Here is a 27317-nt window from a genome sequence, read left to right on the forward strand (position 1 = left end):
TCGTATAACGTTGGACGAATCGAAATCAAGTGTAAGGGTTGCGGATGAAATATCGACGTCATTTGTTACCTTACATAGATGGATTAAAGCAGGGTGATGCCCTCTCGAATCTACTGTTCAATATAGCGTTCGAGGGAGCGATTAGGAGAGCTGGTGTGCAAAAAAACGGTATCATTATCACAAAATCGCATATGCTCCTAGGATTTGCGGACGATACCGATATTATCGGAATTGATCGCCGTACCGTGGAAGAGGCTTTTGTGCCTTTTAAGAGGGAGACAGCGAGGATTGGACTCACGATCAATACCAGCAAAACGAAGTACATGGTCGCTGGCAATCAACGTGGGTTCATTAGTGGTGGTGGTAGCGAAATGGTGCTGGATGGTGAAAAATTTGAAGTGGTAGAAGAATTTGTGTATCTTGGAACATTAGCGACGTGCGATAATGATGTTACCCGCGAGGTGAAAAAGCGTATTGCAGCTGCAAATAGGGCTTATTACGGACTTCGTAACCAGCTTAAGTCCCGTAGTCTGCAAACGAAAACAAAACTCGCACTGTATACTACTCTGATTCTTCCGGTGGCTTTATACGGCCATGCGACATGGACGTTAAAGGAGGCTGATCGGAGAGCTCTCGGAGTGTTTGAGCGTAAGGTGCTGCGGACAATACTAGGCGGTAAACAGGAGAACGGTATCTGGCGGCGTCGCATGAATCACGAATTGTACCAGGTGTATAAAGGGGTGAATATTATTAAGCTTATACAACACGGCAGACTACGGTGGGCTGGTCACGTCGAAAGAACTTCAAGCGAAGATAATATTTAGTAGAGAACCCGGAAGAGGCCGCAGGGTTCGTGGAAGGCCGCGTACACGATGGCTTTTTGCAGTTGAAGAGGACCTGAGGGCGCTCAATGTTCAGGGCGACTGGAAGCGATTGGCCCAGGATCGAGTCCAGTGGAGAAGGATACTCCATTCGGTGTAGGTTCATCGAAGAGCTGTAGCCCATCAAGTATAAAGTAAGTATATACAAACCAAATGTTCTATGCTATCCAAACTGTTCTGGAGTTTGGATCAATTGATCTACCAGGTCAACTGTACTCGATGCAAATCTGACAGCTGCCAGTAATCTCCATACAACTCCTTAGCGCCCACGCGTATGATTTTGATTCCGCCAGATGTTTTTCCTCAGAAAGGAGCCGAGTCTTCAAATCGGCCTCTTTCCTGGCTCACTGCCAACTCATTTCCCTCAGTAAGTAGGCTGTTTTTCCTGCGGTTATCCAGAAGGGACATGCTCACATCCGAGATGTTCGTGATCAGCTTCATTTTCTGGCCTCCGCCATCCTGGTGGCTGGTCATAGCCTCGGTCAGAGTGGCGTCATCCATTATGATCTCGACTGGCACTTCCTCTACCTTACGATTTCGCTTGCGAACGTGTTATCCCACCGGACGACCCACTGAACGAAGCGTGCATGGAGGAGATACAAACAGCAGAAATTCTGTCTGCTATCAGGGCGAGCGCATCCAAACGATCCCCCGGTGCCGACGGGATCCCACGAGAATTTTATCTCCGGATGTTCGATGTCATCCACCGTGAGTTGAACATGCTTATGAATGAAGCACTCAACGGAAATCTCCCCCATGCCTTCGTGGAGGGCGTCATCGTGTTGGTGAAGAAGAAGGGAGGCGACAACACAGCCCGAGCGTACCGGCCCATATCGCTGCTCAACAGCGATTATAAATTGCTCTCCCGCATCCTGAAAAACAGGATGGAACGCGTTATGGAGGCCCACCGCGTCATAAGCAACGGACAGAAATGTTCAAACGCAGAACGAAACATCTTCCAGGCCACTCTCGCTCTGAAAAATCGGATCGCCAATCTCCGTCACCACCGTCGCGCCGGTAAGCTCATCAGCTTCGATCTGGAGAACGCCTTCGATCGGGTGCGGCACTCGTTCCTCTTCGAAACCATGCGGTCGCTCGGGTTCAACGAGGAACTCATCTCTCTTATCTCGAACATAGCCAGTCGGTCCACATCCTGGCTGCTTATCAATGGGCACCTCTCTCGATCGTTTGAGATCACACGGTCGGTGCGGCAAGGCGACCCGTTGTCCATGCATCTGTTCGTGCTCTATCTTCATCCACTGGTGTGTAGGCTTGAGCAAGTGTGTGGGGATGATCTACTCGTTGCCTACGCCGACGATATCAGCGTGGTTGTGACGTCATCGTGGCAAATAGAAGCGATGAATGAAATATTTCGTCGCTTTGGGCTTGCCGCCGGCGCAAAATTGAATTTGCGGAAGACGGTTGCAGTGAACGTTGGCGTTTTCGAAGGTAACGAAATTTGTACCCAGTGGCTACAAACAGCCAACGTAGTCAAGATTCTGGGTGTTACCTTCGCCAACTCGATTAGGCTGATGACTACACTCAACTGGGATGCGCTGGCGGGCAAGTTTTCACAGCAAATGTTGCTGCAGTCCTTGCGCACACTAACTCTTCACCAGAGGGTGATTATGCTGAACACGTTTGGCGCATCAAGACTGTGGTACCTTTCGTCTGTACTGCCTGCGCTTGGTGTCCACACAGCAAAAATAACAGCAACGATGGGGACGTTCCTGTGGAGAGGTATGCCTGCGCGCGTTCCCATTATGCAGTTGATACGCAAGAAGGAGCACGACGGTTTAAATTTGCATGTTTTGGCATGCAAAAGCCGTAGTCTGGCTACCAACAGACACTTGAAAGAGATCGACTCCATTCCTTATTATAAATCCCTTCTATTCCACACAATTCCCCGCCCCGCAATTTCTATAGACAATCCTGACCTAAAATCGATCCTATCAAATTTATCCCAAATTCCCCACCATATCCAACAAAACCCTTCCGCCGATCTGATCCACCGGCACTTCGTCCAGCAAAGCGAACTGCCAAAGGTGGAACGAAACAGTCCAGCGCTTGACTGGCCACGCGCGTGGCGAAATATTGGGATGAAGGAGCTTTCCTCATCGCAGCGATCCCAACTTTACCTGCTGGTGAATGGGAAAATCGAACATCGGAAGCTTCTGCACGTGATGCAACGGGTGGCGGACGAGAACGGTCAACACTGTTACATACAGGTACCTGAAACGCTCCAGCACAAGTTCTGTAGATGCACTCATGTCGGCCCGGCCTGAACGGTCCTACAGCAGACACTAGCCAGCTACACAAATGGTTGGAGGCGACTGTCGTTCGAGGACCTTAAGAGACCTGTTTTTCCAGGAATTGGAAGAGCTGCGCGAGTGGAAATTCTCCGCTTGTTTGTGAAGTACATCGGCTTTGTTAACGAGTGTAAAGCCCCAAACGCAATACAACGGAACGGCGACGGAAACGGCAAATTTGACAGAAAATATATGGGCTAACTGTCAAATTTTCCGTTTCCGTCGCCGTTCCGTTGTATTGCGTTTGGTTTAAATTGATTTGAAAACGCTGAACTACAATTGTAAATAACTGTACATATAATGACAAAATAAAACGAAATTTTAACCACAAAAAAAATAAGTATGTAGGTGTCCAACTAACTATCCCAGATCTTTCTCAGCATTCGCAAGGACATGACTGGGACAGATCTCGTTGGAGAAGGCCTTGCTTCCATCTAAGAGATAGCACAGACAAACAGACATAACACTCGTAAAATGACCATCGTTCTCTGATTTACTGGTCAATTTAAATAATCATTAGTTGGCCAATGGATCACTCGTGGCGCACGCATCGGATTTGCTCGAGTTTGACGTTTGCTCACTACCGCCATCTGGTTCGTGATTTGCCCAACTAACTGAAATCAACAGATGTCGTTAGTGATTGCACGACGATGATTTTGAAGAGTAAATGTTCAATGTGTTATGTCTGTTTGTCTGTGGAGATAGTGACCCAAATCAATATATGTGGTGACGCATGGAAGTGGTGTTACTCTCATGCAATAGTCCAGGCTTGTACCACCTCAATTTCTTGCGAATTGCTTAATATTAATAACCTTGTCAAGCAGCTTAGTGTTCATTAAGCACTTCCACAGTTATTAACTGCGAGGTTTCTAAGCCAGGTTACCATTTTTGCATTTCTCGCTTAACTTTTCAAAAGGACCTAAGTAACATTTTTTTCATGAATTAATTTCATGAATTAATCAACAGAACAACATGAAAGCTTTTGATTGCAGTACTCAAATTAATTCATGAAAAAAATGTTACTTAGGTCCTTTTGGAAAGTTAAGCGAGATTTGTATATCATGAGGCTAGCACGATGATACTTTTATGCCCAGGGAAGTCGAGACAATTTCCAATCCGAAAATTGCCTAGACCGGCACCGGGAATCGAACCCAGCCACCCTCAGCATGGTCTTGCTTTTTAGCCGCGCGTCTTACCGCATGCCTAAGGAGGGCCCCTGAACACTAAGCTGCGAGGCGGCTCTGTTCCAGTGTGGGGATGTAATAAGAAGAATAACCTAGACGGACTTGGTCAAAGTATACGACCAAATTTCAATGTGTAAAACGTAACACTCGGGCCATATCTTCCCCAATCCGGTTGTCTATGATCAACAATTTATTATTCGGTTTAAGTAGGTATGTTGAACAATATTTCGGCTTGAGTTAATACAAATCACGTAATATTTACCATTTTATTCGCTTTCAATATTACACGTGTACTGCATCACGCAAGGATTGCTTGCTTCAACGAAATTATCGGCGGAAGAATAATCATCGTACCATGTACTCAGTGGCGATGTTCCCACAATGATAACACATTCCCCCAATTCCCTACAATCGGTTTATCCGAAACCCTCCTCCGAATATTTAGACTGGAGCGGAGATGATATCGGTATATTTCTTGATCTTGCTGGCGACGCTCATATCCACGTACTTATCACCAATAGACACGATCATTCCACCAATCAAAGAGGGATCAACCTTGGCCGACAGCTGGATGCTTTGGTTAGGCTTCAGGAAGGACTAGAAATAAACAAACATATATCGTCAACGATTACTAATCAAAAGCACGTATGCTTACCTTCAGGGCACTTTCCAGCTGCTTGCGCTGGGCATCATCCAATGGCCTGGCGGTCTTGACTTCGCACACGACCTCACCCCGCTCGGCAGCCATAATCAGAGTGTAGGCATTGATGATACCATCCAATCGACCAAGGCGACCGTTCTCAGCCAGAACCGTCAGCAAGTTGCCGGTGGCAGCGTTGTACTTGACCCGGGCGGAAACCTCCTTCATAGCGGCGGCCTTGACGTTCCGTTTGATCGTTGGATTGATCAACAGATCGCGCACTTTAGGGTCCGAACGCATCTGACTCTGTAGACTCTTCAGATCTTTCTCGACGGCATCCAGTGCCTTGGTCTTGTGGGCAGCCGAGTACAGAGCGCAGGCATAACGACCTTCCAGTCCGAAAATCTGAACTGGTGGCTTGACGAGCTGAGCGGAAGCCGAGCTGGTGCTCAGCTGGCGAGCCTGGAACGAAACATTCGGTGCAAAATTACATAACCGGACAATGCTTGGACAGGACTGCATAACCTTTTTGCGTATAGAACAGAGCGATGTTTATTTTGGTTTGCAGATCACGTTGTGATAATTTCGCACGTTCTACGTATAGCACAACGGTGAACACAAATAGTTTTGCACTTACCAGAATCGATAGTTTTCCGGATGCGGCCATTTCTTGATACGAAACTTGGAGGATTTTTCTTCTGCCTTTTGTCGTTTGCCTCTTGAGATGACTGAAAGCTGAAATTCTTGACATGTGTCAAAAACTTTTATCAAAATTGCACACAAAATCGAGATCTCACATTTTTTGTTGCTAAATTACCCAAGTTTTTTAAGTAACAACCGTTACCTTGCGTTACATATTTTCGTTTCATTCGACCTTAACGAACAATCCCTCAGCGCTTCCGAAAAAAAAACGAAAAGGAAGAAGAGACGCTCTCCCGTTTAGTTTACAAACAATATTAACAAACTGTGTTTTTGTATATATAAAACGTCCTGGCAGAGAAACAAAAATTTAAATCGCAGTACCGGAAACGCCGGAAACGGAATGAACCGTTCGAAGAAGTCTTGCGTGTATCGTGATTGCAATATCAACAGCCAAACCCATCCGGAGTTAACATTGTTCCGGTTCCCAAAGAGCGAAGCACGCGCTGCCAAGTGGTCCGAGCTTGGAGCCGTTGAATCTTCCAACTACGTGCATCAGTATATGTGCGAGCTTCATTTTCCGCGGATTTATATGTGCTTTAGTTCCCGGCGGAAGATGCTACTAAGTACGGCAGTCCCTCGCGCCTACGGAACCAGTGAAGAACACGACCAACAGGAAGCGCAAAGCTCGTTTGAGCTCGACTCGGATGAAATTACGATGGAGGAACATCTCGATGAAAGTGAGTACCCTGCGCCTACCCGAATAAAAAATGTAAAACAATAGATGAAAATTTGATTTTAAAATTCTAATATTTTTTGCAAAGTAAAGGCTTCTAAATAGCCTATTCAGATTACGAATTTACTGACATGATGAAGAGAGATGAAGAGTATCTCGATGTTCACTTATCTTATTTTCATTTCATTTCCTATTTTCAATTATAATCTCAATTTATTTATTTGTTCAGACTAAGGGTGAAGCCAGAGTAAACGCGACGTGCGATGCGACGCGACGCGACAGTGCAATTTGACAGCCTGTTGATAATGATTGTTATTCTTTTACGTGAGTCGCGTCGCGTCGCATCGCACGTCGCGTTTACTCTGGCGGGCACCTAAGGCCGAAGTGGCCTTTGCGGTATATAAGAGCCTTCTCCATTCGGCTCGGTCCATGGCTACCACGCAGTCTACGGAGGGTCGCAAGTCATCTTCCACCTGATCGATCCACCTTTCCCGCTGCGCACCTCGCCTTCTTGTGCCCGTCGGATCGTTGTCGAGAACCATTTTCACCGGGTTACTGTCCGACATTCTGGCTACGTGCCTGACTCACCGCAGTCGTCCGATTTTCGCGGTGTGAACGATGGATAGTTCACCCAACAGCTGATGCAACTCGTGGTTCATTCGCCTCCTCTACGTACCGTCCGCCATCTGCACCCCACCATAGATGGTACGCAGCACTTTCCTTTCGAAAACTCCTAGAGCGCGTTGGTCCTCCACGAGCATCGTCCAGGTCTCGTGTCCGTAGAGCACTACAACCGGTCTAATGAGCGTTTTGTAGATTGTCAGTTTGGTACGGCGGCGAACTCTATTCGATCGGAGCGTCTTGCGGAGTCCAAAGTACGTACGATTTCCAGCCACTATGCGTCTCCGAATTTCTCTGCTGGTATCATTTTCGGCAGTCACCAGTGAGCCTAAGTACACAAATTCTTCTACCACCTCGATTTCGTCACCACCGATGCAAACTCATGGTGGGTGCCTCACAATGTCTTCTCTTGAACCTCTTCCGATCATGTACTTTGTCTTCGACGTGTTAATGACTACACAGGTAACCATTAAGCACTCTAATAAACCTTATATAAACCATATAACAACATTTCAGTGCCTATAAGCTGTATATATGATTTTCAAGTGCTAATTAGCCGTATAAACTTCAAGCATTAAAAGAAGACGTATATCGGTATATAACACTTAGATATTAGCCATGTGGATTCAAGCCGAATAAGGGAATTATTATTACCAATTTAGAGCTACTATCTATGACGTTTTGGTAGAATCAATAACAATCATATAAATACAAAAAAAAGTTGCGTCCAATTAATTACATATAATTCATTTTTCATTGCCAATGCCTCGTTCAATGCTTTCTCGCCAAGTTTCTCGCCCCTTGATTCGAAGGCAAGATAAAATCCTTGTGTTTTTATCCCTTCCCAGCAATACACCCATTCAAATCCGTGATGGATCAGATGGTAAGCAGCAAACCTGAACAAAAACGATCAAACACAGTTCAATAGTTCAATCCCGCAATTAAATATAATAAACAAAAAAATCATCGAATCCCAATGGGAAGAAAAAAGAAAGAACACAAACAATTATTTTTCATTTCTTTTTTTTTTTGTCCCTTTCCAACTCGTCTAAAAATTTAGACATTTTGGCATAGGCGTGGAAAAATTGGTAGGGGCAAGCACTATATTAGCCAAATAATTCGCCAAAAGCGGCTTTTGAGCAGCACCTAAATATAATTTAGATCTTATTAGCACTGTTGTTCAAGTTTTTATGCGACTATAGAACCGAAATAAAGTCGGTTTTTACGGCTTAATGGTTACTTGGGTAGTCCGATCCGCTTGGCTTCTCTCCTCAGTCTGATGTAGGCTTCCTCCATCTTCTCAAAGTTACGTGCCATAATATCTATGTCGTCGGCGAAGCCAAATAGCTGGACGGACTTTTTGAAAATTCTACCACTCGTGTTATTCCCTGCTCTTCGTATTACCCCTTCCAAAACGATGTTGAATAGCAGACACGAAAGACCATCACCTTGCCGTAACCCTCTGCGCGTTTCGAAGGGACTCGAGAATGCCCCTGAAACTCGAACTACGCACAGCACCCGATCCATCGTCGCCTTGATCAACCGTATCAGTTTATCCGGAAATCCGTTTTCGTGCATTAGCTGCCATAGCTGGTCCCGATCGATTGTATCATATGCGGCTTTGAAGTCGATAAATAGATGATGTGTGGGCACGTTGTATTCGCGGCATTTCTACAATACCTGACGTATGGCGAACACCTGGTCTGTGGTAGAGCGTTCACCCACAAATCCCGCCTGGTACTGCACCACGAACTCTCTTGCAATTGGTTTTAGTCGGCGGCATAAAATTTGGGAGAGTACCTTGTAGGCGGCGTTCAGCAATGTGATTGCGCGGTAGTTGTTACAATCCAGCTTATCGCCCTTTTTGTAGATGGGGCACACGACACCTTCCATCCACTCCTGCGGCAGAACCTCATCCTCCCAAACCTTGGTAATCACCCAGTGCAGCGCTCTAGCCAGTGCCTCACCACCGTGTTTAAACAGCTCTCCTGGTAGTTGGTCAACTCCAGGGGCTTTGTTTTTCAGCCGGCCGATCTCCTCCTGGATTTCCTGGAGATTCGGAGCCGGAAGTCGCATGTCCTGCGCGCGTGCTCCTAGGTTCATTACCATACCGCCACCGTTGTCTGCCATATCGCCATTCAGGTGCTCTTCGTAGTGCTGCCGCCACCTTTGGATCATCTCACGCTCGTTTGTAAGAAGGTTCCCGTTTATGTCCTTACACATATCGGGCTGTGGCACGTGGCCCTTACGTGAACGGTTCAACTTCTCATAGAACTTTCGTGCGTTATTAGCGCGGTACAGTTCCTCCGTCTCTTCACGGTCTCGATCTTCCTGCTGGCGCTTTTTCCTCCGGAAAATCGAGTTTTGTCTGTTCCGCGCCCGTTTGTATCGTGCCTCGTTCGCCCTCGTGCGGTGTTGCTGCAATCTCGCTCATGCTGCATTCTTCTCCTCAACTAACTACTCACATTCGCCGTCAAACCAGTCGTTTCTCTGATCCGGAGCCACCGTGCCTAGTGCAGCGGTTGCGGTGCTTCCAATGGCGGATCGAATATCTCTCCAGCCATCTTCAAGAGATGTTGCGCCTAGCTGCTCTTCCGTTGGGAGTGCCACTTCCAGCTGCTGCGCGTAGTCTTGGGCTAGTCTACCGTCTTGTAGCCGCCCAATGTTTAGCCGCGGCGGACGACTCCGACGCGTGTTGATCACCTTCGAGAGTTCTGAGCGCAGAAATACTGCAACGAGGTAGTGGTCGGATTCAATATTCGCACTGCGGTAAGTGCGTACTTTCGTGATGTCGGAGAAGAATTTACCGTCGATTAGAACGTGGTCGATTTGGTTTTCCGTTACTTGATTAGGTGATTTCCATGTGGCCTTGTGGATATTCTTGCGGGGGAAGAAAGTGCTTCGGACTACCATTCCGCGGGAGGCTGCAAAATTTATGCATCGTTGGCCGTTGTCGTTCGATACGGCATGCAGACTATCCGGTCCGATGACCGGTCTATACATTTCCTCCCTTCCTACCTGAGCGTAGACGTCCCGCAGTGGGCATCCATCGTATGTCTGCTCCAACTGCGCATAGAACGCTTCTTTCTCGTCGTCGGATCTTCCTTCGTGTGTGCAGTGCACGTTGATGATGCTATAGTTGAAGAAACGGCCTTTTATCCTCAGCTTGCACATCCTTGCGTTGATTGGCTGCCACCCAATCACGCGTTGGTGCATCCTTCCCAGCACTATGAAGCCGGTTCCCAGCTCGTTGGTGGTGCCACAGCTTTGGTAAAAGGTAGCCGCTCGATGCCCGCTTTTCCACACTTTCTGTCCTGTCCAGCAGATTTCCTGCAGCGCTACGACATCGAAGTTGTGGGGATGTAATTCATCGTAGATTATCCTGTCGCAACCTGCGAAGCCTAGCGACTTGCAGTTCCATGTTCCAAGCTTCCAATCGTGATCCTTTATTCGTCGCCTATAGGTCGTTGCCGATTGTATCGAGTCGTATTATCTTCTATGTCGTTCGTAATAGTTGTTTTTAAAGGCGGCTTATTGGGTCTGCGCAAACCTCCTGTCTCGTCGGAGGGCCGTCGTGTCAGGGCTGTAGCGTCCCACCTAACACCGGGACTCAGGCTTGTGCGCTTTGAGCGGTACACGGTCGCTTTGGCGGAGCCTACTTGCGGATTCATGCAGCTTTTTATAGAGGTTTAACAGGGCCTACTGTCAAACCCCACCACATCCTAGGCAGGCGCCACAACTCGCAGATGGCCTGGGGAGGGATCGTCAAGCCCTTGGACATGGTCCCTGCTGCCCCCGCCAAGGTTTGGATCTCCGAGCCTTTAAAAAGTTTGTTATTGGAGCGAAGGTATGGCCTTTCGTACACTTATGCTTTGACCCATTTCCTGAATTAAACTCAAATTAAGCTCAAAAGTGTCAGTTCAATAATTATCGAATAATACTTTACTTTGTTTCATTTTATTCAAAATTTCCTAAAAATAATTTCAGGTATGACTGACGACAATGAGGATGTGGCAACGGAAATAGTCTACATGGATCCCGAGAGTATTGAAAAGGATCCAATTGAAACAGATGAACTAGTTCAGCCACTACCTTTCAAGAGACGGGCCACATCCGGTGAAATCTCGACATACACAAAGATTACTAAAGTAGACCAAATGCCAGCAATTTCACATTCGATGATTGTTTCGTCGTCATCAACAACATATAATGCGCCATCCCGACTGGACGAAGCTTCCAAGCCTATCAACCCACCTAAAGGGGCTATTTTACGTAAAATCAAGCTTAAGAAACAAAACACTGGTGCTAAAACTATCATCATCAAAACTGTTCCATCAAGTTCGAACTCTCACGATGCAGCTGCTGACGCAACTAATGTTTCCTCTCTTGAGGCAACCGTAAGTTCCACGCCGGAGAATACTCAACCGACCGGGCCTAAACCAGATGAACTACAAGAAGGACCATCGAAGGAATTGTGCTCTCCGGTAAAAATACCTGACGTCGTTGCAAGTAGTAGCAAAAGCACTATCAACGAAATTGATTCCGTTTCTAATCCTGTAAAAAAAGAGGAAATTCCTCCGACCATTGAAGAGAAAAATGTTCCTATCTACGAGTTCATTTTTAAGGGCGAAGAATACGTACAACTGCCTAAGGCTCAATATTACCGGGAACAGGAGAAGTTACAAAAGCTGTTGGAAAAATGCGAGAGTGATAAAGATCAAATGCAGAAGAAAATCGATTACTTCCGTCGTATCATAAGTGATTGTAAGCAATTGCTTACGAAGCTAGATGATAATAACAGCGGTGAACTTGAACAACAGTAAACAAAATAAAATTCAACATAATTTGAACCACGTAGAATATTGTCTAAACCGCATTACTGTACTGTTTCCAAATGGGTTCTTATTCACGGCGTTCCACTGTCGAGAGGAAAGGATGCGCTGAAGAAAAAAAAACAGTTAAATTATATTCAACCACAATAATCAAGTAAACGGAGTGCATAAATCGCGGCGGTACCTTTCTGAAGGGTATTTAATAAAAGACAGCAGATATACATGAAGTGGGGTTAGCCGCATATGGGACCCGGCGCGTAACTGGTGAGCCAGTTTGCTAATTTTAGAAAAAAAAAATCGCAATACTCATTAATGAGTAAACGCGATTTACCAAGCCGGTGACAAGCGCGTTGTCATCATCATCAATGGATTATTTTAAGCTAATACTATCGACAGACATATGATTTCCGCACAATGATCGCGCTGTACAGTACAGTGACAAGATGACACACATCCCTTCTTTCCACCGTTGTATCTATTTGACAGCTTGTTTTAAAACTGGTTCTACCGCTTTCCAAAGCTATATTTTTCGTCAAAGAAATCATAAACTGTTCAAGTCGAGTCAAGTACAAGACACTGAAGACGGCCTTACTGTTGAGGTCGAAATACGTATCTGTCAAGATACAATTAAGTGGTGGAATTCAATGGGATTGTACAAACTCGTCTTATGACAAGTGATGACATTCCACTAAAAAGCTCAAAATAATTTTCATAACATAAACTGTTACTATAGTTTATATGAGTATTACACAATGTTTACACATATTTTTGAATGCATTGCAAATTCGCTTCAACAGTTCATTCATCGATATGAAAACGTCATAGTTTTATAATTCTTCGTACACCCAGTTTTTTTTACGCGGTTGGAATTCATTAATTTCTCGGTTAACCCGAACTTTCATAGCTTTTTAAATACCACCTGAATTTTCTTTGATTTTTTTGTGAATTTTTTCGTGGGGTTAACTCATTGTTTCATTGAAGCTGAAGGTATTAAACGACTAAAACCAAACCGTGTAAAAAAACCTGGATGTATAGATATTTTAGCAGAAATATGCGAGTACTTGGAAATGATTGTACGACATTTCGCGGTTAACCATTTCGCGGTGTACCAGTTCGCGGTCTACCATTTCGCGTTCAGTATCATATCGCGGTTTATATTATTCGGCGGTGCACCATTCCGCGGTGAAACTTATCGCGGTCAATACCAATTTGCAGGGTTAAAAGACTATTATTCTTCCATTTATTTCCACTATTCACTTTTTATGTATCAACAAACAGATACGTATTTCGTTTCCTACTTGGAAACTTCTTCAGTGTTTTGTTATCGACTGAAGAATTAACTTTAAATATGGTGTGTAGGTAGAACGGTAGGTAGGTAAAAATTAGGGCATGTCGCTTGGACCGATTCGTCGTCGTCCCGTGGGTAGTAATTTAAACAGCCAGGTATATCCGTTTCCTTGATCTTTGTTAAGTAAGTTTAATTGTTTTTGTTTGTAAATTTCTAAGCTCTCCGCTACGTCAAGTTTCCAAGGATTTTGTATTTGTCTGAGAAGTGATATGTTGTCTTTGGTTAATTGATGATCTTCGTTAAATATATGTTCGGCTACTTTAGATTTGAAATGATAATGTATACCTTTTTCAGTGTCTTTGTTTGCTTTAGTTACTTCTGCCAAATGTTCTTTGAACCTCGTGTCTAGTGTTCGTTTTGTCTGTCCTATGTAGATTTTGGCACAGTGTGGCATGATATTTTATAAACTCCAGATCTTCCTAATGCGTCAACGGGGTCTTTAGTGCTTCCAAGTAGTGTCTTAAGTTGGTTGTTCCTGCTACTGAAAACTAATTCGATACCGATTTTTCTAAATTTAGAGCGTAATAGCCTATTCAGATTGGGCTATTTATGACTTTGTTAAGTGAGAGGGTATCCAATTATTACGAGGTGTTCAGACTGCAGCAAGATAATATATCTTGACGTTTCCATGTTTCCTCATTTGCACGCTAATACAGGGTTGAATTCAAGGAGAGTTTTAAAATTTAATTTTCGAAATCAAGCATTTGTTTGGCGACAATCGAACATTTTTTTCTGAACAAAGTTTCTACGAAAAAAAATAAAAAAAAAATATATGAAAAGGGATTTTCGAAGAATATTTGAAGCTCTTATTAAGGATAATGAGCGAAGCTACATTCATTAGTTGGGTGCGCCTTCGGGGAATCAGACTATTCCTCAATTTTAGTTTAAAGTTTAAAAGTTTAAAAAGTATTTTGATTCTGTACTATGATCGAACGGAGATTTGATAGAAAAATTTAGATACTTTTGGGAATTCTCACAAATACCGTGCACGCACCATACTTTGCGCAGTTAAGGAAATGCAAACTTGAATCAACTCGTACAACTTACAGAAAGTAGCTATCTGCCTGAAATAGTTTCCATGATGTAGTATTATTATCATATTATTGTTTGAGAACTAAATTTGGTACAAAAATTTGAAATAAATAGTAAATTGAACTTCAAAGCAGGCCCCTTATTATATGCCTAACTTTGCGCACATAACTTGAAAAATTTCTTACACGAAGCAAGCGTCTATTATACAATTTTTCATCCAAATTTTATTTTTTCAGCTAATACTACTATAACAATTTATGTTCATTCCATTTGTAGGCATATTTGAGCATACAGTCAAACCTCCATGAGTCGATATTGAAGGGACCATCGACTCATGGAAGTATCGAGATATGGAATAGAAAATCCCTGGGAAGCTGTTTGAAGGGACCATCGCAGTAACCCAGAAAATATTTTTCAACATAGCAAAATTTGCTTCCATGAGTCGATATCGAGTCATAGAACATCGACTCATGAAGGTTTGACTGTATTTGAGAATATGAGGATGCCCGGCATTATTTTCTTATGATTCGACATACTTAGTATGTTTTCACGTCTGTTGGTGTATGTACAGCCTCATTTATGTACATTGGCCACAGCTAACAAAAGTTCTTTTTTGCCTAAACCCTATTCCGACGAGGTATATCCTAATGTTGAAAATATCGAAGAAATACGAGTTGTGCGCAAAATTAGGTACACTGTATTGAAAAATTGTTCCTAACATTGCGCATCATATATTTTAAAGAAAAATGTAAATAACTAACCAAATTCTCATGAGATGGCTTCAACAATATTATAATTATTGGGTCCATGTGTAATCAGTTGTCAGCGAATGTAAAAATTTACAAAAAATACAGTTTTTCGGGTAAACCGTCACTTGTCATTTGTGCTAAGAACACGCCATTTTGGTCATTTTCACGGTTTTCAGTGCAAGTTTCGACTATTAAAATGAAAAATGTGTCATTTAACAGCGAAAATATGCATGCACTGTAATGATAACATGTATATTGTGCTGACAAGTTATAATTATATTTCGAAATTCAATTTAAACGCATTCTATTACGAAAATAACCGCAAAATGCGCAAAGTTAGGAGCTGCGCAAAGTTGGGTGCGTGCACGGTAAATAAAAAAAGGACGATTGGACCAATTTTCAAGAAATATTATCGAACTAAAATGTATTTCCACCAGTATCTCCATGAATGAAGGGCAACTCAGCAATTTAATTTTTTTTTTCAAAAATGGAAACTGAACCATTGCGTTCTACTCAAGGGGTGGGACGCTGAGCACAATGTTCCAAACACACATTTAAAGGGTTTTGATTCATAAGTGTGGCATTCGATGCGGCACACTCGGCACACTTTTGACATTTAAATGATCAGGACATAAAATACCGGCAACCCTGCCAAAAGAAACCGCGCACAGCACATGTAAATATTCACGGCAGTCACGCGGTATCTCCATTTGACGGCAGCAGCAGGCATCATAAAATTCAATTTGATCAACATGACTGGAAATAACGAAGTGTTTACATCCATGAGACCCAAACCCAATTCATAGCGGGATGGTGTTGGAAACGGCTGGATTTGACAGAACATTTATGTCGAATCCTGCTATTTCCATTGCCTTTCCGTTGCATTACGTAACTCAAGTAACCAATCAGCTGATTAAGCGAAAAGCGTACTCTTAAAGCAACTTTTGGTTACTTGGGTTACTTAATGCAGCGGAGGAATTTTTGGTTACTTAATTGTGAAGAGGCTTAAGGAACATAAATAGAAAGAAATAACATAATTCTTAATGTATAAAACATAAATATCTTGCTTTAGAATGTCTATTTTTTTATCCATTATTATTTATTCTGGTTTACTACTCTTGAAAATGTACTATTGGTTCAATAGTGTAAACAATTGAATTACCATACAATGTACGATATACAATAGGATACATTGTTTCTTGATGGTTGCACAGATTGTATCAACACTGAGGATACAATACATCAACATATTTCTCTGATGTAACAATACTTGCAATTGTTTTTGAAACGTTTTCGTACATAAGATTCATACATTGATAACTCTTGAAACGTTTCTTTACATTGCATGTAAACTATATAACAATATTTGCCAAGTTCAATCAAAGGTAATTGCCTATTTCCGGGGATTAAACCACCCGACTTGAACGTTAATTTACAATGTTATGAAAACTCATATGTGAATATGTACGTTATGTGGAAGATATTGATTTGGAAAATGTATTGGAGGTAACCACTTTCCCTTCGATGGGACTCGAACCCATGACCCTACAGTACGCTAGACTGGTGCTTTAACCAACTAAGCTACGAAGGACCTCCGTCGGGCTTCGCAACCTAGCGGCTACTGAACGAGCTCGAGATTCCCAAATTGGACGCATAGTCAAATCACTCGCAATCCATTTCTCAAGCCAATACTTCCACATGTGTATTGTACACGTCCACATTAGAGGAGCGTGAGTATTTAGAATGTCTGGCGGCTATACACATTCTTCATCAGCAACGGTACTGATCAAGTGAGGTTGTGTAAGCTATTTGCCAGTCGGTCGTCAAGCTCAGACACGACCGCATTGCGTAGGCAAGAGCACGCAACTCAAGTTCAGTTCAATCAAAGGTAATTGCCTATTTTCGGGGATTAAACCACCCGACTTGGACGTTAATTTACAATGTTATGAAAACTCATATGTGAATATGTACGTTATGTGGAAGATATTGATTTGGAAAAAGTATTGGAGGTACCTCCAATACCCAGTGTGGGGATGTAATGCCAATAAGAAGAAGAAAAATGTCCATTATTGATATCAGGCTTGTAAAATGTCATCTGCGTGTCATTTGACTAATTTGTTCATAACTTTCTTTAGAAGCCAAATTTATTCTATAATTTTAGATGTACTCATAACGCTTAAGTAGGGCTATGTTTTTGTCCAAGGGTACATTGCTCTAAATATAACATATGAAGCTGGAGAGTGAACACTCTCCAAAATGTCACGTGTCATTTGACATAATGTCATTTGAATGACATTTTGCCTCCCGCGCCCCAGATTACATACTTACAGCAATGTCTTGTTAGACAAAGTTGTAGGCACATTTAAGCGCTATAAGTTCGTCATACATCATGAATTGATAGCTACCTTCTGGAAAAAGTTCTGGGAAAATTATACAAACGAATGAAAATGACATTTTACAACACTGATTGATATTAGTGCTGTCCAATGAACAGCTCGAAGTAGCTCGAAGTTGTTCCCGTCCTACACGTTCTTTCTTGTAAACAAATGGGCATGAGCAGGACAGGGAGAAACTTCGAGCTACTTCAAGCTCTCATTGGACAGCACTATTATATTCTTTTACGTGCTCAATTAAATTTTCCACGATTTAGTATTTCCTTAATATTTTTTCTTGCAAGCAGCAAATTGTTTCGCAAAGACGATTCATTCACTTGCTAAATTTTCTATGTTGTCAACGTTCTCATATATTTTTAGATATTAATGAGCAACGTTGCAAAACGGTTTTCCAAAAAAAATACTGTTTGCATAGTAATTCTCATACAAATTTCAAACCGGATGTTGGATATATGGGGTCGGAAGGTAGCGAGGTTCGTTTTGGTAAACGTTTTGCCGCGTGTAATGTGTAATGTGTAGTTTTTCCGTAAATCATGTTCGATCGCACACCAATCCATTTATGTTTCGATCAAAATTGACGTAACTCACTATATGAAAATTGTTGGATATGACAATTTAAAATTTTCATTTAAAAACCCCAAATTTATTATTCCGCAGTGGAGATGATGCCTTATTCCGAATGTTATTCGACTTAGGCTTTGGTCCGATTCGCGAATTAAAATCAAATTAAACTTAAAAATGACAGTTCAATAATTTCCAAATAACCCTGCCCGCAGAGCAAGCTTACTTTTGACAGATGTTGAATCATTTTTGATAGATGTTTTGTTGTTCTTGCTGGGTAGCACCAGCCATTCTTATGAGCGGGGGATTTCATAATTTCTGAACTGTCACTTTTAAGTTGAATTTGATTTTAATTCGCGAATCGGACCCAAGCCTTATGGAACGTACACACGGTCAAGCAGTTTGAACAACATTGACTCCACCTCTCGTTTGTTCAAACATCCATCAGATTTTACCAACACCGTCACGAACAATCAATTTATTCGACCAACAATATCACACACGAACGACCGAAACCCCAACTTGAGCACCAACCATCAGAAAATATATGGGGGTTTGTGCAACTTCACTACAAATGCTCAAACATGTTCGGCGAACCTTGACTCCACCCCCGACAACTCAAACCAAAATCAAACCGTTTTAATTTTTTCCAACCGAGCCAGCAACTGTCAAATGGTTGTTCGAACAACTTCACACACGTTCAAACAAAGCAGCAACCGAAGCGTTTTCGCGGGGGCGGAGTCAATGTTCGTCGAACTGCTTGACTGGTGTGTACGTTGCATTAGAGTGATTAATACATCTCATAGTTAATTGCCTATGAAATGGCGATTAAATGCTTTTGAAGTGTTATTTTAAGGAGTGCTGCCTAAATAGTAAGATAACCTTGTATAAAATTGATAATCAATTTTAATAATTACCTTTTGCTTACATGAACATGTCCAGCATCTGTAGCACTTTTTCAAAAACACCATTTTCCTCAGTGAAGAGTTATGCGCGCTTTTGTTTGAAAATGGTGCGAAAATACTCATTAATCGGTATCTCAAAGCTTCCGTGTGAGAAGCTCTTTGTCTACAAAAGCAGTTTCGCCCTTTTGAAATGTAGGTACCGATATCTTGACCGATATGATTGCTTGTACACGGACAGATAAATCAACCCAAACTTTGAGTTCAATATACGCACTGATGAGAATATTGCAGAAAAAATTTACCCAAATTTGGGTAGTTTTCCCTTTTTTTCCCATGATTGCTATATCGAAACTATAGAGCAAGATGCAAACACCTCACCGAGGTTGCTCAGCCCAATAACTCAAATTTAAGTAAATCCAATATTCTCTATTTTGGGTTGATTAAGGTCCGCTTTGGATAAATTAAACTCAGCTTTGGGTAAATTGTTTACATGGGATTAAGGGCAAACTATAGATAGTAGAATCTATAGATGAGCGAAAGCATGGCTGAGTCGATTTTTTTGCTCGTGCACACGCGCATATGACGTCACAGCCCTTAACGTTTCCATTGAAATCGTGACGTCATGCTCGTTTGGAGACAGGTTTGACAGTTCGTTTGGAGACAGAGGATTTATCTTCGCTCATCTATATATTCCACTATCTATAGGGCAAACTACCTAGTACCAGAAAAGTCATTTTACTCAATTTTGGGTTATTGGCCCAAACCACGGTTTTGAGTGCAAACAACCCACTTTTGGGTAGTTTTGGTTTTCAGTGTATTAGCTTGTATTTATACATCATTCAAATGTAAATAATAAAAGCTCTGTCCGTAGTGCTCGCTCAATGTTTTGTTCGTATCTCCGTGATTTACCAAAGTATTGTGTTCATTGTGTTAGATTCGACGCAGGGCCAATCCAAACGATCAAGGTTCATGATGGTTCGTCCTTGTGCCGTGCCATTCTGCACAAGTACCGATTTTACTATTCTGTGTCACAGGTTCCCGAAAAGGAAGGACGTGTTCGATCAATGGCAGAACTCGCTCAACTTACATTCCGAAGAACCTGACCGGCTATTACAACGGTTTGTAGTGTGCACATTGCACTTTAAGCCCTCGGACTACCGGAACTCCAAATCGCGGATGCTAAACGCAGTGGCAGTTCCAACATTGGCCTGTTATGACAAATCACCTGTCTATGATCCACCAACCACTACTATCGGTTCTGCTGGAAAGAAACGTCCATTATGCATCACTCAGAACGCAACGGAACAGATCGGAAGCTCCGAGCAAGGGGATGTGCCTACCATGGCTAGTGCATTGATTATTGAACCGGTGGAACCAATTGAAGCCCTTGAAGATGAAAACACGATATACTACATAGAGGAAGAGGCTATTCAAACAGATAGTGGTGATGTCGAATCTAATAATGATGACCAGGAATCTCGGGTAAGTGGTCCCGTTGTTGAGGTTTCTGATTCAAAACGCGTAAGATGGGAAATTCAAATACAAAATGTAAGTGAAGACGCTTCCAAAGAACTGACTAGCGAACCCCTTGTGACGGTGGAAACAGTCGGCACATCGACTCCTCGGGTCGAGTATCAACATTCGTCGGTTCAAACTGACGATGTCGAAATAGTCTCCTCGGAAGATCAGTTGCAACGGCGCATGGTGGAACAATTCTATCCGGAGTATGCCGACTGCAGTCGATTGGACCTGGCAATGCGGCTGAAGGAGAGAGACGAACGGTTAGCGGAGTTGACGAAAAAGTTGTCCAGTTTCGAGACGGCTCACGCAGCGATGGTGAAGTCGATGGAGGCATTCAAAACGCTTGTGGACTGAATCATTTTCTGATAACTTTGTAGTACCGGGGAGAGCTTGCTGAATATTGTGTAAGATGTACATATTTTTTTAGTACCTGTTATGATTGAAATAAACGTTTCATAAAGTATGTTTTCTGTAATTTTCATATCCTTCCTTATTTTTGCCCTGTAATGTGTCCTCGACTAGTGAAGTTTTTCCTTCCGATCAAGTTAACTTGGTGGTGCGCTTTTAGCATATGAAAACAACACATATTTTATGAAAACTCATATGTGAATATGTACGTTATGTGGAAGATATTGATTTGGAAAATGTGTTGGAGGTAACCACTTTCCCTTCGATGGGACTCGAACCCATGACCCTACAGTAGCAGTTTTCCAAATCAATCAAATCAAACAGTTTTCCAAATCAATATCTTCCACATAACGTACATATTCACATATGAGTTTTCATAACATTGTAAATTAACGTCCAAGTCGGGTGGTTTAATCCCCGGAAATAGGCAATAACCTTTGATTGAACCCAACACATATTTACCTACCATATCCGATGTGAACTCTATGAACCGCAGCTAGACTGGATAGGTATTTTGATTATTTTTTGAAATTCTCAATTGTTTTGATTTCGAAGAGTTTTTGATTTTGGTCAATAGTATAAACATCAATGCAATGTTCAAAGGCCGACTTTCAAATACGGTTTTTCTTATCTGTAAGTGATATCCACTTGATAGTTTGTAGTTCGCATCAGAGCGCATTTCTATGTGAATAATCGCCACACAAATTGTCGACCTCGGGCCTCCTTTTGGATAAATTTGGATAGGGACTGAAAATCAAGGCTTTCACAAAATAAACCAAGCAACATCTAATAATAGTGTTTTAAATAGGATACGTGTTTCAGTTGGACATGTTTATATTTTATTACCATTACTAAACTTGTTCGACAAAAGCAAACGAACGACTTTTATTAATATTTTCTTTATTATTAAAGTCTGCAGTTCTGAGCTTGCTCATATTTAAGGCAAATAATATTCTTGGTCGGTGGGTACCTGGGAGCGGATACTATTTCCGGCTAGATAGATAGGCATATTCCACGACTAGAGTGAATCTCAAATCAGATGTGTAATTATAATTCACGTGGGAGCATTCCACAATACATGTCATCGGGTCAATAGGACGTTAGATAAAATTGAATATTGTACTATTCCCACTTCAAATAATTTTCTATTCTTTTTCGATCAGTCCCATATGTGTACTAACCTTGTAAAATGAGCCCAGCTAATTAAAGAATGACCTAACAGCAACATGGAAGTTATTTCTTTGGAATTTCTGTTGTCTAAATTCCAGTCTTTGTATAAACACTTTTTTTGTTTGCTTCATTGAAGAGATTTTCAGTGTATAAAAACTTATTCAGGTGTTGAGTGCAAGCTTATCAAGGTGTTTCAATGGCGATCGGATTTAACAAATAATAATTAAAATGTTGTGTTCTAAATACTATAATGAATAAAAGTAAAGCAAACTTACAGCTTGGTACTACACCGCTGGCTACAATACACAACATCGGCATACAGATGCTGGTTGCTGTTCAAGGTCAAGTGCTGGCAGTTTAGGCGTATCACCTTCGCCCGTTCGTAGATCTTCGATGTGAAGCAGAGCAATCCACAGCCACAGATCGGTGTCCGATGCATCAGCTCCACCAGCACAAAAGGAATCATACCCGGCGAGTAGTGTATTTTACGAGCGACGACGACCCGCGCAGCCAGCTCCCATAGTGCCGGCATGTGGCCCACTTGAGATGGTACCCGTAGATCCGGAACTGTGCAGATCTCATGCCCAAGCTGGTTGTCGGAGAGGTCCAAGTCATCCAACTTCATGCGATTCATCGATTCCGGTACGGAACCGAGCCGATTGTTTGCCAAGTTCAGGAAGCGAAGTCGTGACATTTTCCACAAAGCGAAAGGAAGTTTGAGAACATAATTTTGGCGCATGTCCAACCTCATGAGCATTCTGGCGTAAATGAGCGCGATCGGGAAATAGCTAAGGCTGTTGTTTGAGATGTTCAGACTTTGCAGACTGGATTGAATGGCATATCCTCGTAACCATTCCCAATCGTGCCCATGCAAAGCATTGCCGGAAAGATCAATTTCTGTCAGGTGTAACAGTCCAAGGTCTTTGGGTATCTTTTCCACACAGTTGTTCGACAGATTCAGAGTGCGAAGGTTTTTCAATAGCAGAATTTGCGGATCAAATCGGACCAGTTTGATGTCCGATATTTGCAGCAGGGTTAGTTTTCGGTTGAATCCTTTCAGAGGATAATCGCCTCTGCTTTTTATCACACATTTTGTGGAAAGTACTTTAACAGAAGAGGACAATAAAGAAGTTTTCTTGTTAGCTACACTCAGGCAGGGTAACTTTACGGGAACAGATTCGATGGTACCGTTGGCAGTTGCCTCCCCAGTTAAAACCGATTTCAGTACCTTTAGAAAGCTGGTCAATTGAATCACCTCGGACTTGATTTGCAAATCGTGTTCCGGTGTGTGGAACGAAATTGTGGCTTTGCCTTCGGAAATAAATCGCGTGAAAATTTTGCTGATGTTCTTTTTCAGCGTATATTTGGTTCCTCCTTTGTTGGCATTTGTAATCAGCATGATAACCGCTTCCTCGGATTTTTTTTCATTGTTCTTGCCAATGGCCAAGATTGTTTTTTGAAACGGCTTCTTTACGGGCGGCACCTTTCGATTGAAGACACATGTCTCACATATTAGTTTCATTTTGCCGATGAACCGATAAATAAAATGATTAACTTGGAATAATTAATAAACTATTAACTATTAAACTATTAAGTCATAAAACAATCACAGACAAAACCAAAATACAAAAAAAAAATTCGCGCGCTGATCAAAATTTAAATAGCAGCGTTGTTCACTTCCTTGACATGTGACACTGCCGGACCGTTAACACTCATAAAAATATATTGTGTATCCGGAATAAATTTATACCGCTTTTTATACCGAAGTTGGATTTTTCTCCAGATACAGGCAATTTTCCCAACTTCGGAAGTAGTGCGCTGGATTCCCCTAAAGATGCGCTAAACAACGCATCCATTAGTTTGACAGATAAAACTTCGGAAGAAAGTTCGGTTCGGAAGTCCGGACTTCTGAATTCTAAGTATGTGCTACGCCGACAATACACGTTCGATTCATGGTTTTCGGAATGTGGATTTTTCAATCAACCATGAGGTGACCAATTATTCAATACCAAATTTTCAAAACGACTTATCTGCTTTTGTAAACAAAAATTCAAACGTCGACTTGACAAATCTGACAGCACGCCCACGCACACCAACATCAACAGGTAGCGGAAGCTTTCACCTACGGATTGATGGGTTGGTTTGCGTGGGAGTTCTATCCAGGTATCTGGAAGCCCCAATCCTACCCACTACGTTTGACAATAGCCAACATCTTTGAGTTTGCCATTGTTCTATTGAAATTGGGTTTCCCACTGACAATTCTATTTTGTAAACAAACCACTATTCCGAAGTGATTTTTTCCAAATAGACGTAATTATTTTTCATCATTTATCAAGAACTTGTGCAAAAGTACACGGTTAGATGACTTTACCCATTAATGGGTACTATGTTATTGTTGATATTATTCCCACCGTGAAAAATTCACCCATTTTCTTTAAAAAGTGCCACTATACCCATTAAAATGGGTAGTGGCACTTTTTCAAGAAAATGGGTGAATTTTTCACGGTGGGAATAATATCAACAATAACATAGTACCCATTAATGGGTAAAGTCATCTAACCGTGTATACGAATGCGAGGTGTATTTCAACAAGAATATTGATGTCTTTATAAATTTTCAGATTTCAATCGGCACCAAGCGCTCTACTTCGCCAAATTATTATGATATTCAAAATACATTTTCAATGGCAGGTTTCAACGATTATGATTACGCCTTCGTATTAAATTAATCGATGATTTTGATGCTGGCATCAGAAACATGGCCGCTTCACAGACCCCTGGTTCTATCAGATTCGTCGAATCAACGTTTGAATCTTTGTTTACAAAAGCAGATAAGTCGTTTTGAAAATTTGGTATTGAATTGAATGTCTGACACACAAAGTACATTTATTGTCGGCGTAGCACCAACTTAGAATTCGGGAGTCGGGACTTTCCTCCGAATTTTCATCAGTCAAACTAATTGATGCGTTGTTTAGAGGATTTTCAGGAGAATACAAGGCACTACTTCCGAAGTTGGGAAGGTTGCCTGTATCTGGAGAAAAATCCAACTTCGGTATAAAAAGCGTTCTAAGTTTGTTATGGATAGACAATACAATTGAGTAGACCAAATAATGCTATCCCGCATAATTCTAAATCATTCATAGACGATATGAGCGGGCAGCAGGGACTATGTCCAAGGGCTTGATGATCCCTCCCCAGGCTATCTGCGAGTTGTGGGGCTTGCCTACACACTTAACTCATTTCACCGTATTCGGTAAATTTTACCGAAATCTCAACAGCAGAACTGTTCGGTAATTTATTTTACAGATTTTTTGTAATTTTTTCCATTGCTCAACTGTCAAAATCACCGAAAATCAGTTAAATTATTCACCGAACAGTTCTGCTGTTGAGATTTCGGTAAAATTTTACCGAATTCGGCGATTTATTTTAAGTGTGTAGGATGTGGTGGGGTTTGACAGTGGGCCCTGTTAAATTCCTATAAAAAGCTGCATGTATCCACAAGAAGGCCCCACCAAAGCGACCGTGTGCCAGTCAAAGCGCACAAGCCCAAGTTCTGGTGTTAAGGTTAGTATCGTGTTCAAAAGAAATTTCTTTTTCTATCTCAATCACATGTTAAATTCCGTTCACTGAATCGGAAAAGTACAGAATCGAAACAAAATTCTTACAGCAGTATCCACATGAAAAGAACAAAAAACAAAATTGGCATTTGTAAGGTTCCCACGCAAAGTAATGGGAGCTGTCACTTTACTTTCGGAAAAATATTCTGCTCGATTATTCCGTAAGTAAAAGTGACAATTTGCTCCATGCAAATCAGTTGTCAAAATTCCTCTTGGTAATATTGAACAAAATTCCGTAACCTCTCTACTTTTTAAGTCGATACTGGCCTTTAGGTGGGACGCTAAACAGCCCTGACACGACGGCCCTCCGACGAGACAGGAGGTTTGCGCAGGCCCAATAAGCCGCATGGAAAACCAATAATTACGAACAATAAGAGATAATACGACTCGATATAATCGGCAAAGAACTAGGTGACGAATAAAGGATCACGATTGGAAGCTTGGAACATGGAACTGCAAGTCGCTAGGTTTCGCAGGTTGCTTTGATCCTACGACCCCAGTACGCTAGACAGGTGCTGTCCCTACTGAGCTACGAAGGACATCCGTCGTCCTCCGCAGCTTAGCGGGTACTGATGAAACCAAATTCCCAGTACCAGGTACCAGCCGAACTCTTGCAATACATTTTCAGAACTAACCAACTATAGTATAGTTATAACTCTCTCATATGTATTTTTATACACATGCCAACCAACTAGGATGAGTATTTAGTATTGTCCGGCTCCTACACAGAAAGAACAAACATAGTTTTATCAAATATATCATACTTTATATCTAAGAAGTGATAGTTTTTCTTTAAAATAAAAGTGAAAACTTTGGAATCGAAAGTTATATATTTAATTCGAACATATTTTTCGTCGGGTCTAAATGTCAATTTTGAAATTTACTTTGTGAACCCAAAAGTTTTTGAACTTTTATTTTCAAAACGCTCAATATGAAAAAATAATCACTCAAGGTGACAGCTGTGTTCAATGATACGAAAGAAACAGCAATATTTTTGTTTTGTTGACATATTTTCACACTTGCTCGCACGCTTAAGAAATATAGTTGTAGATATTTATGTATTTTGTATTTCTGGCTTCAAAAACCAAGTAATCGTTCGGATTTCCAGCATACAAAATGGGAAGAAGACGATCTCGAGATCACTGTTCATTCAGGTTAGTATCGCACAGTTTTTTGTTTAAATTAGCAGCTTCTAAGGTTTGTGTAATCTCGTTTTTCAGGGCCTTCACATTTCATCTTGTTTGTACCGCAAGTACCACCAGAATACCGTTGATGGAGCATCTTTGCTTAATATTTCCAAAACTAATCCGGGATCCGGGAATCCTAAGAGTACTGGAGCTGTGAAAAAATGGAAATAACTGCCAACATGCTCAGAAGACACCGCATATCAAATCCTCATCGGCATTGATTCCGGCTGATAGCAGAACAAGCAATATCGGTAATAATAATAAATATTTTCGAAAAACTCAAAGGTGCAGCCCGATCGGGTTGTACGCAAAGGTGACGTAGGACTCCGTAGCTATACGAAATTGATGGTATTTGCCATAATAATTTGTGTCTCTTTATCAACATTGAGCAAACTGCTCGGAGGTCAACTGAATCAAGAAGGCGAATAGTTGCTCTCAGTTGGATGGACTTTGAGTCTCTAACGGAATTTACATGACCATTGGCCGCATCGCCGCTGAAGCCATTCGACTGGCTTTCAGTGGAGAATATCACAATCCTAGAATACTTCTTCTTCTTCTTATTGCCACTATCCCTATATTAGGACA

The 27317-nt window shown here is 41.9% G+C and overlaps 3 protein-coding genes and 1 long non-coding RNA gene across 4 annotated transcripts; 3 read left to right on the plus strand and 1 right to left on the minus strand.

Moving 5' to 3' along the window:
* Positions 1-4626: 4626 nt before the first annotated feature.
* Positions 4627-23540, minus strand: LOC134225790 (leucine-rich repeat protein 1). The gene is made up of 4 exons (XM_062706141.1): positions 22205-23540; positions 5652-5757; positions 5030-5476; positions 4627-4971 (listed from the first exon to the last, which is right to left on the minus strand). The coding sequence occupies exons 1-4, from the start codon at positions 23449-23451 to the stop codon at positions 4816-4818; spliced, it is 1956 nt and encodes a 651-aa protein (XP_062562125.1). The 5' UTR covers positions 23452-23540; the 3' UTR covers positions 4627-4815.
* Positions 5930-11866, plus strand: LOC134225791 (uncharacterized). The gene is made up of 2 exons (XM_062706142.1): positions 5930-6393; positions 10998-11866. The coding sequence occupies exons 1-2, from the start codon at positions 6057-6059 to the stop codon at positions 11831-11833; spliced, it is 1173 nt and encodes a 390-aa protein (XP_062562126.1). The 5' UTR covers positions 5930-6056; the 3' UTR covers positions 11834-11866.
* LOC134227456 (uncharacterized) lies at positions 19668-20814 on the plus strand. The gene is made up of 2 exons (XM_062708971.1): positions 19668-19805; positions 19865-20814. The coding sequence occupies exon 2, from the start codon at positions 20007-20009 to the stop codon at positions 20703-20705; it is 699 nt and encodes a 232-aa protein (XP_062564955.1). The 5' UTR covers positions 19668-19805; positions 19865-20006; the 3' UTR covers positions 20706-20814.
* A 2864-nt stretch (positions 23541-26404) lies between the features above and the next one.
* Positions 26405-27016, plus strand: LOC134226464 (uncharacterized). Its single transcript, XR_009983483.1, has 2 exons — positions 26405-26699; positions 26766-27016. It is a non-coding gene; the product is annotated as an uncharacterized LOC134226464 (long non-coding RNA).
* Positions 27017-27317: the final 301 nt, after the last annotated feature.

This window comes from Armigeres subalbatus, chromosome 3 (genome assembly GCF_024139115.2).
Source record: "Armigeres subalbatus isolate Guangzhou_Male chromosome 3, GZ_Asu_2, whole genome shotgun sequence".
NCBI lineage: Eukaryota > Metazoa > Arthropoda > Insecta > Diptera > Culicidae > Armigeres > Armigeres subalbatus.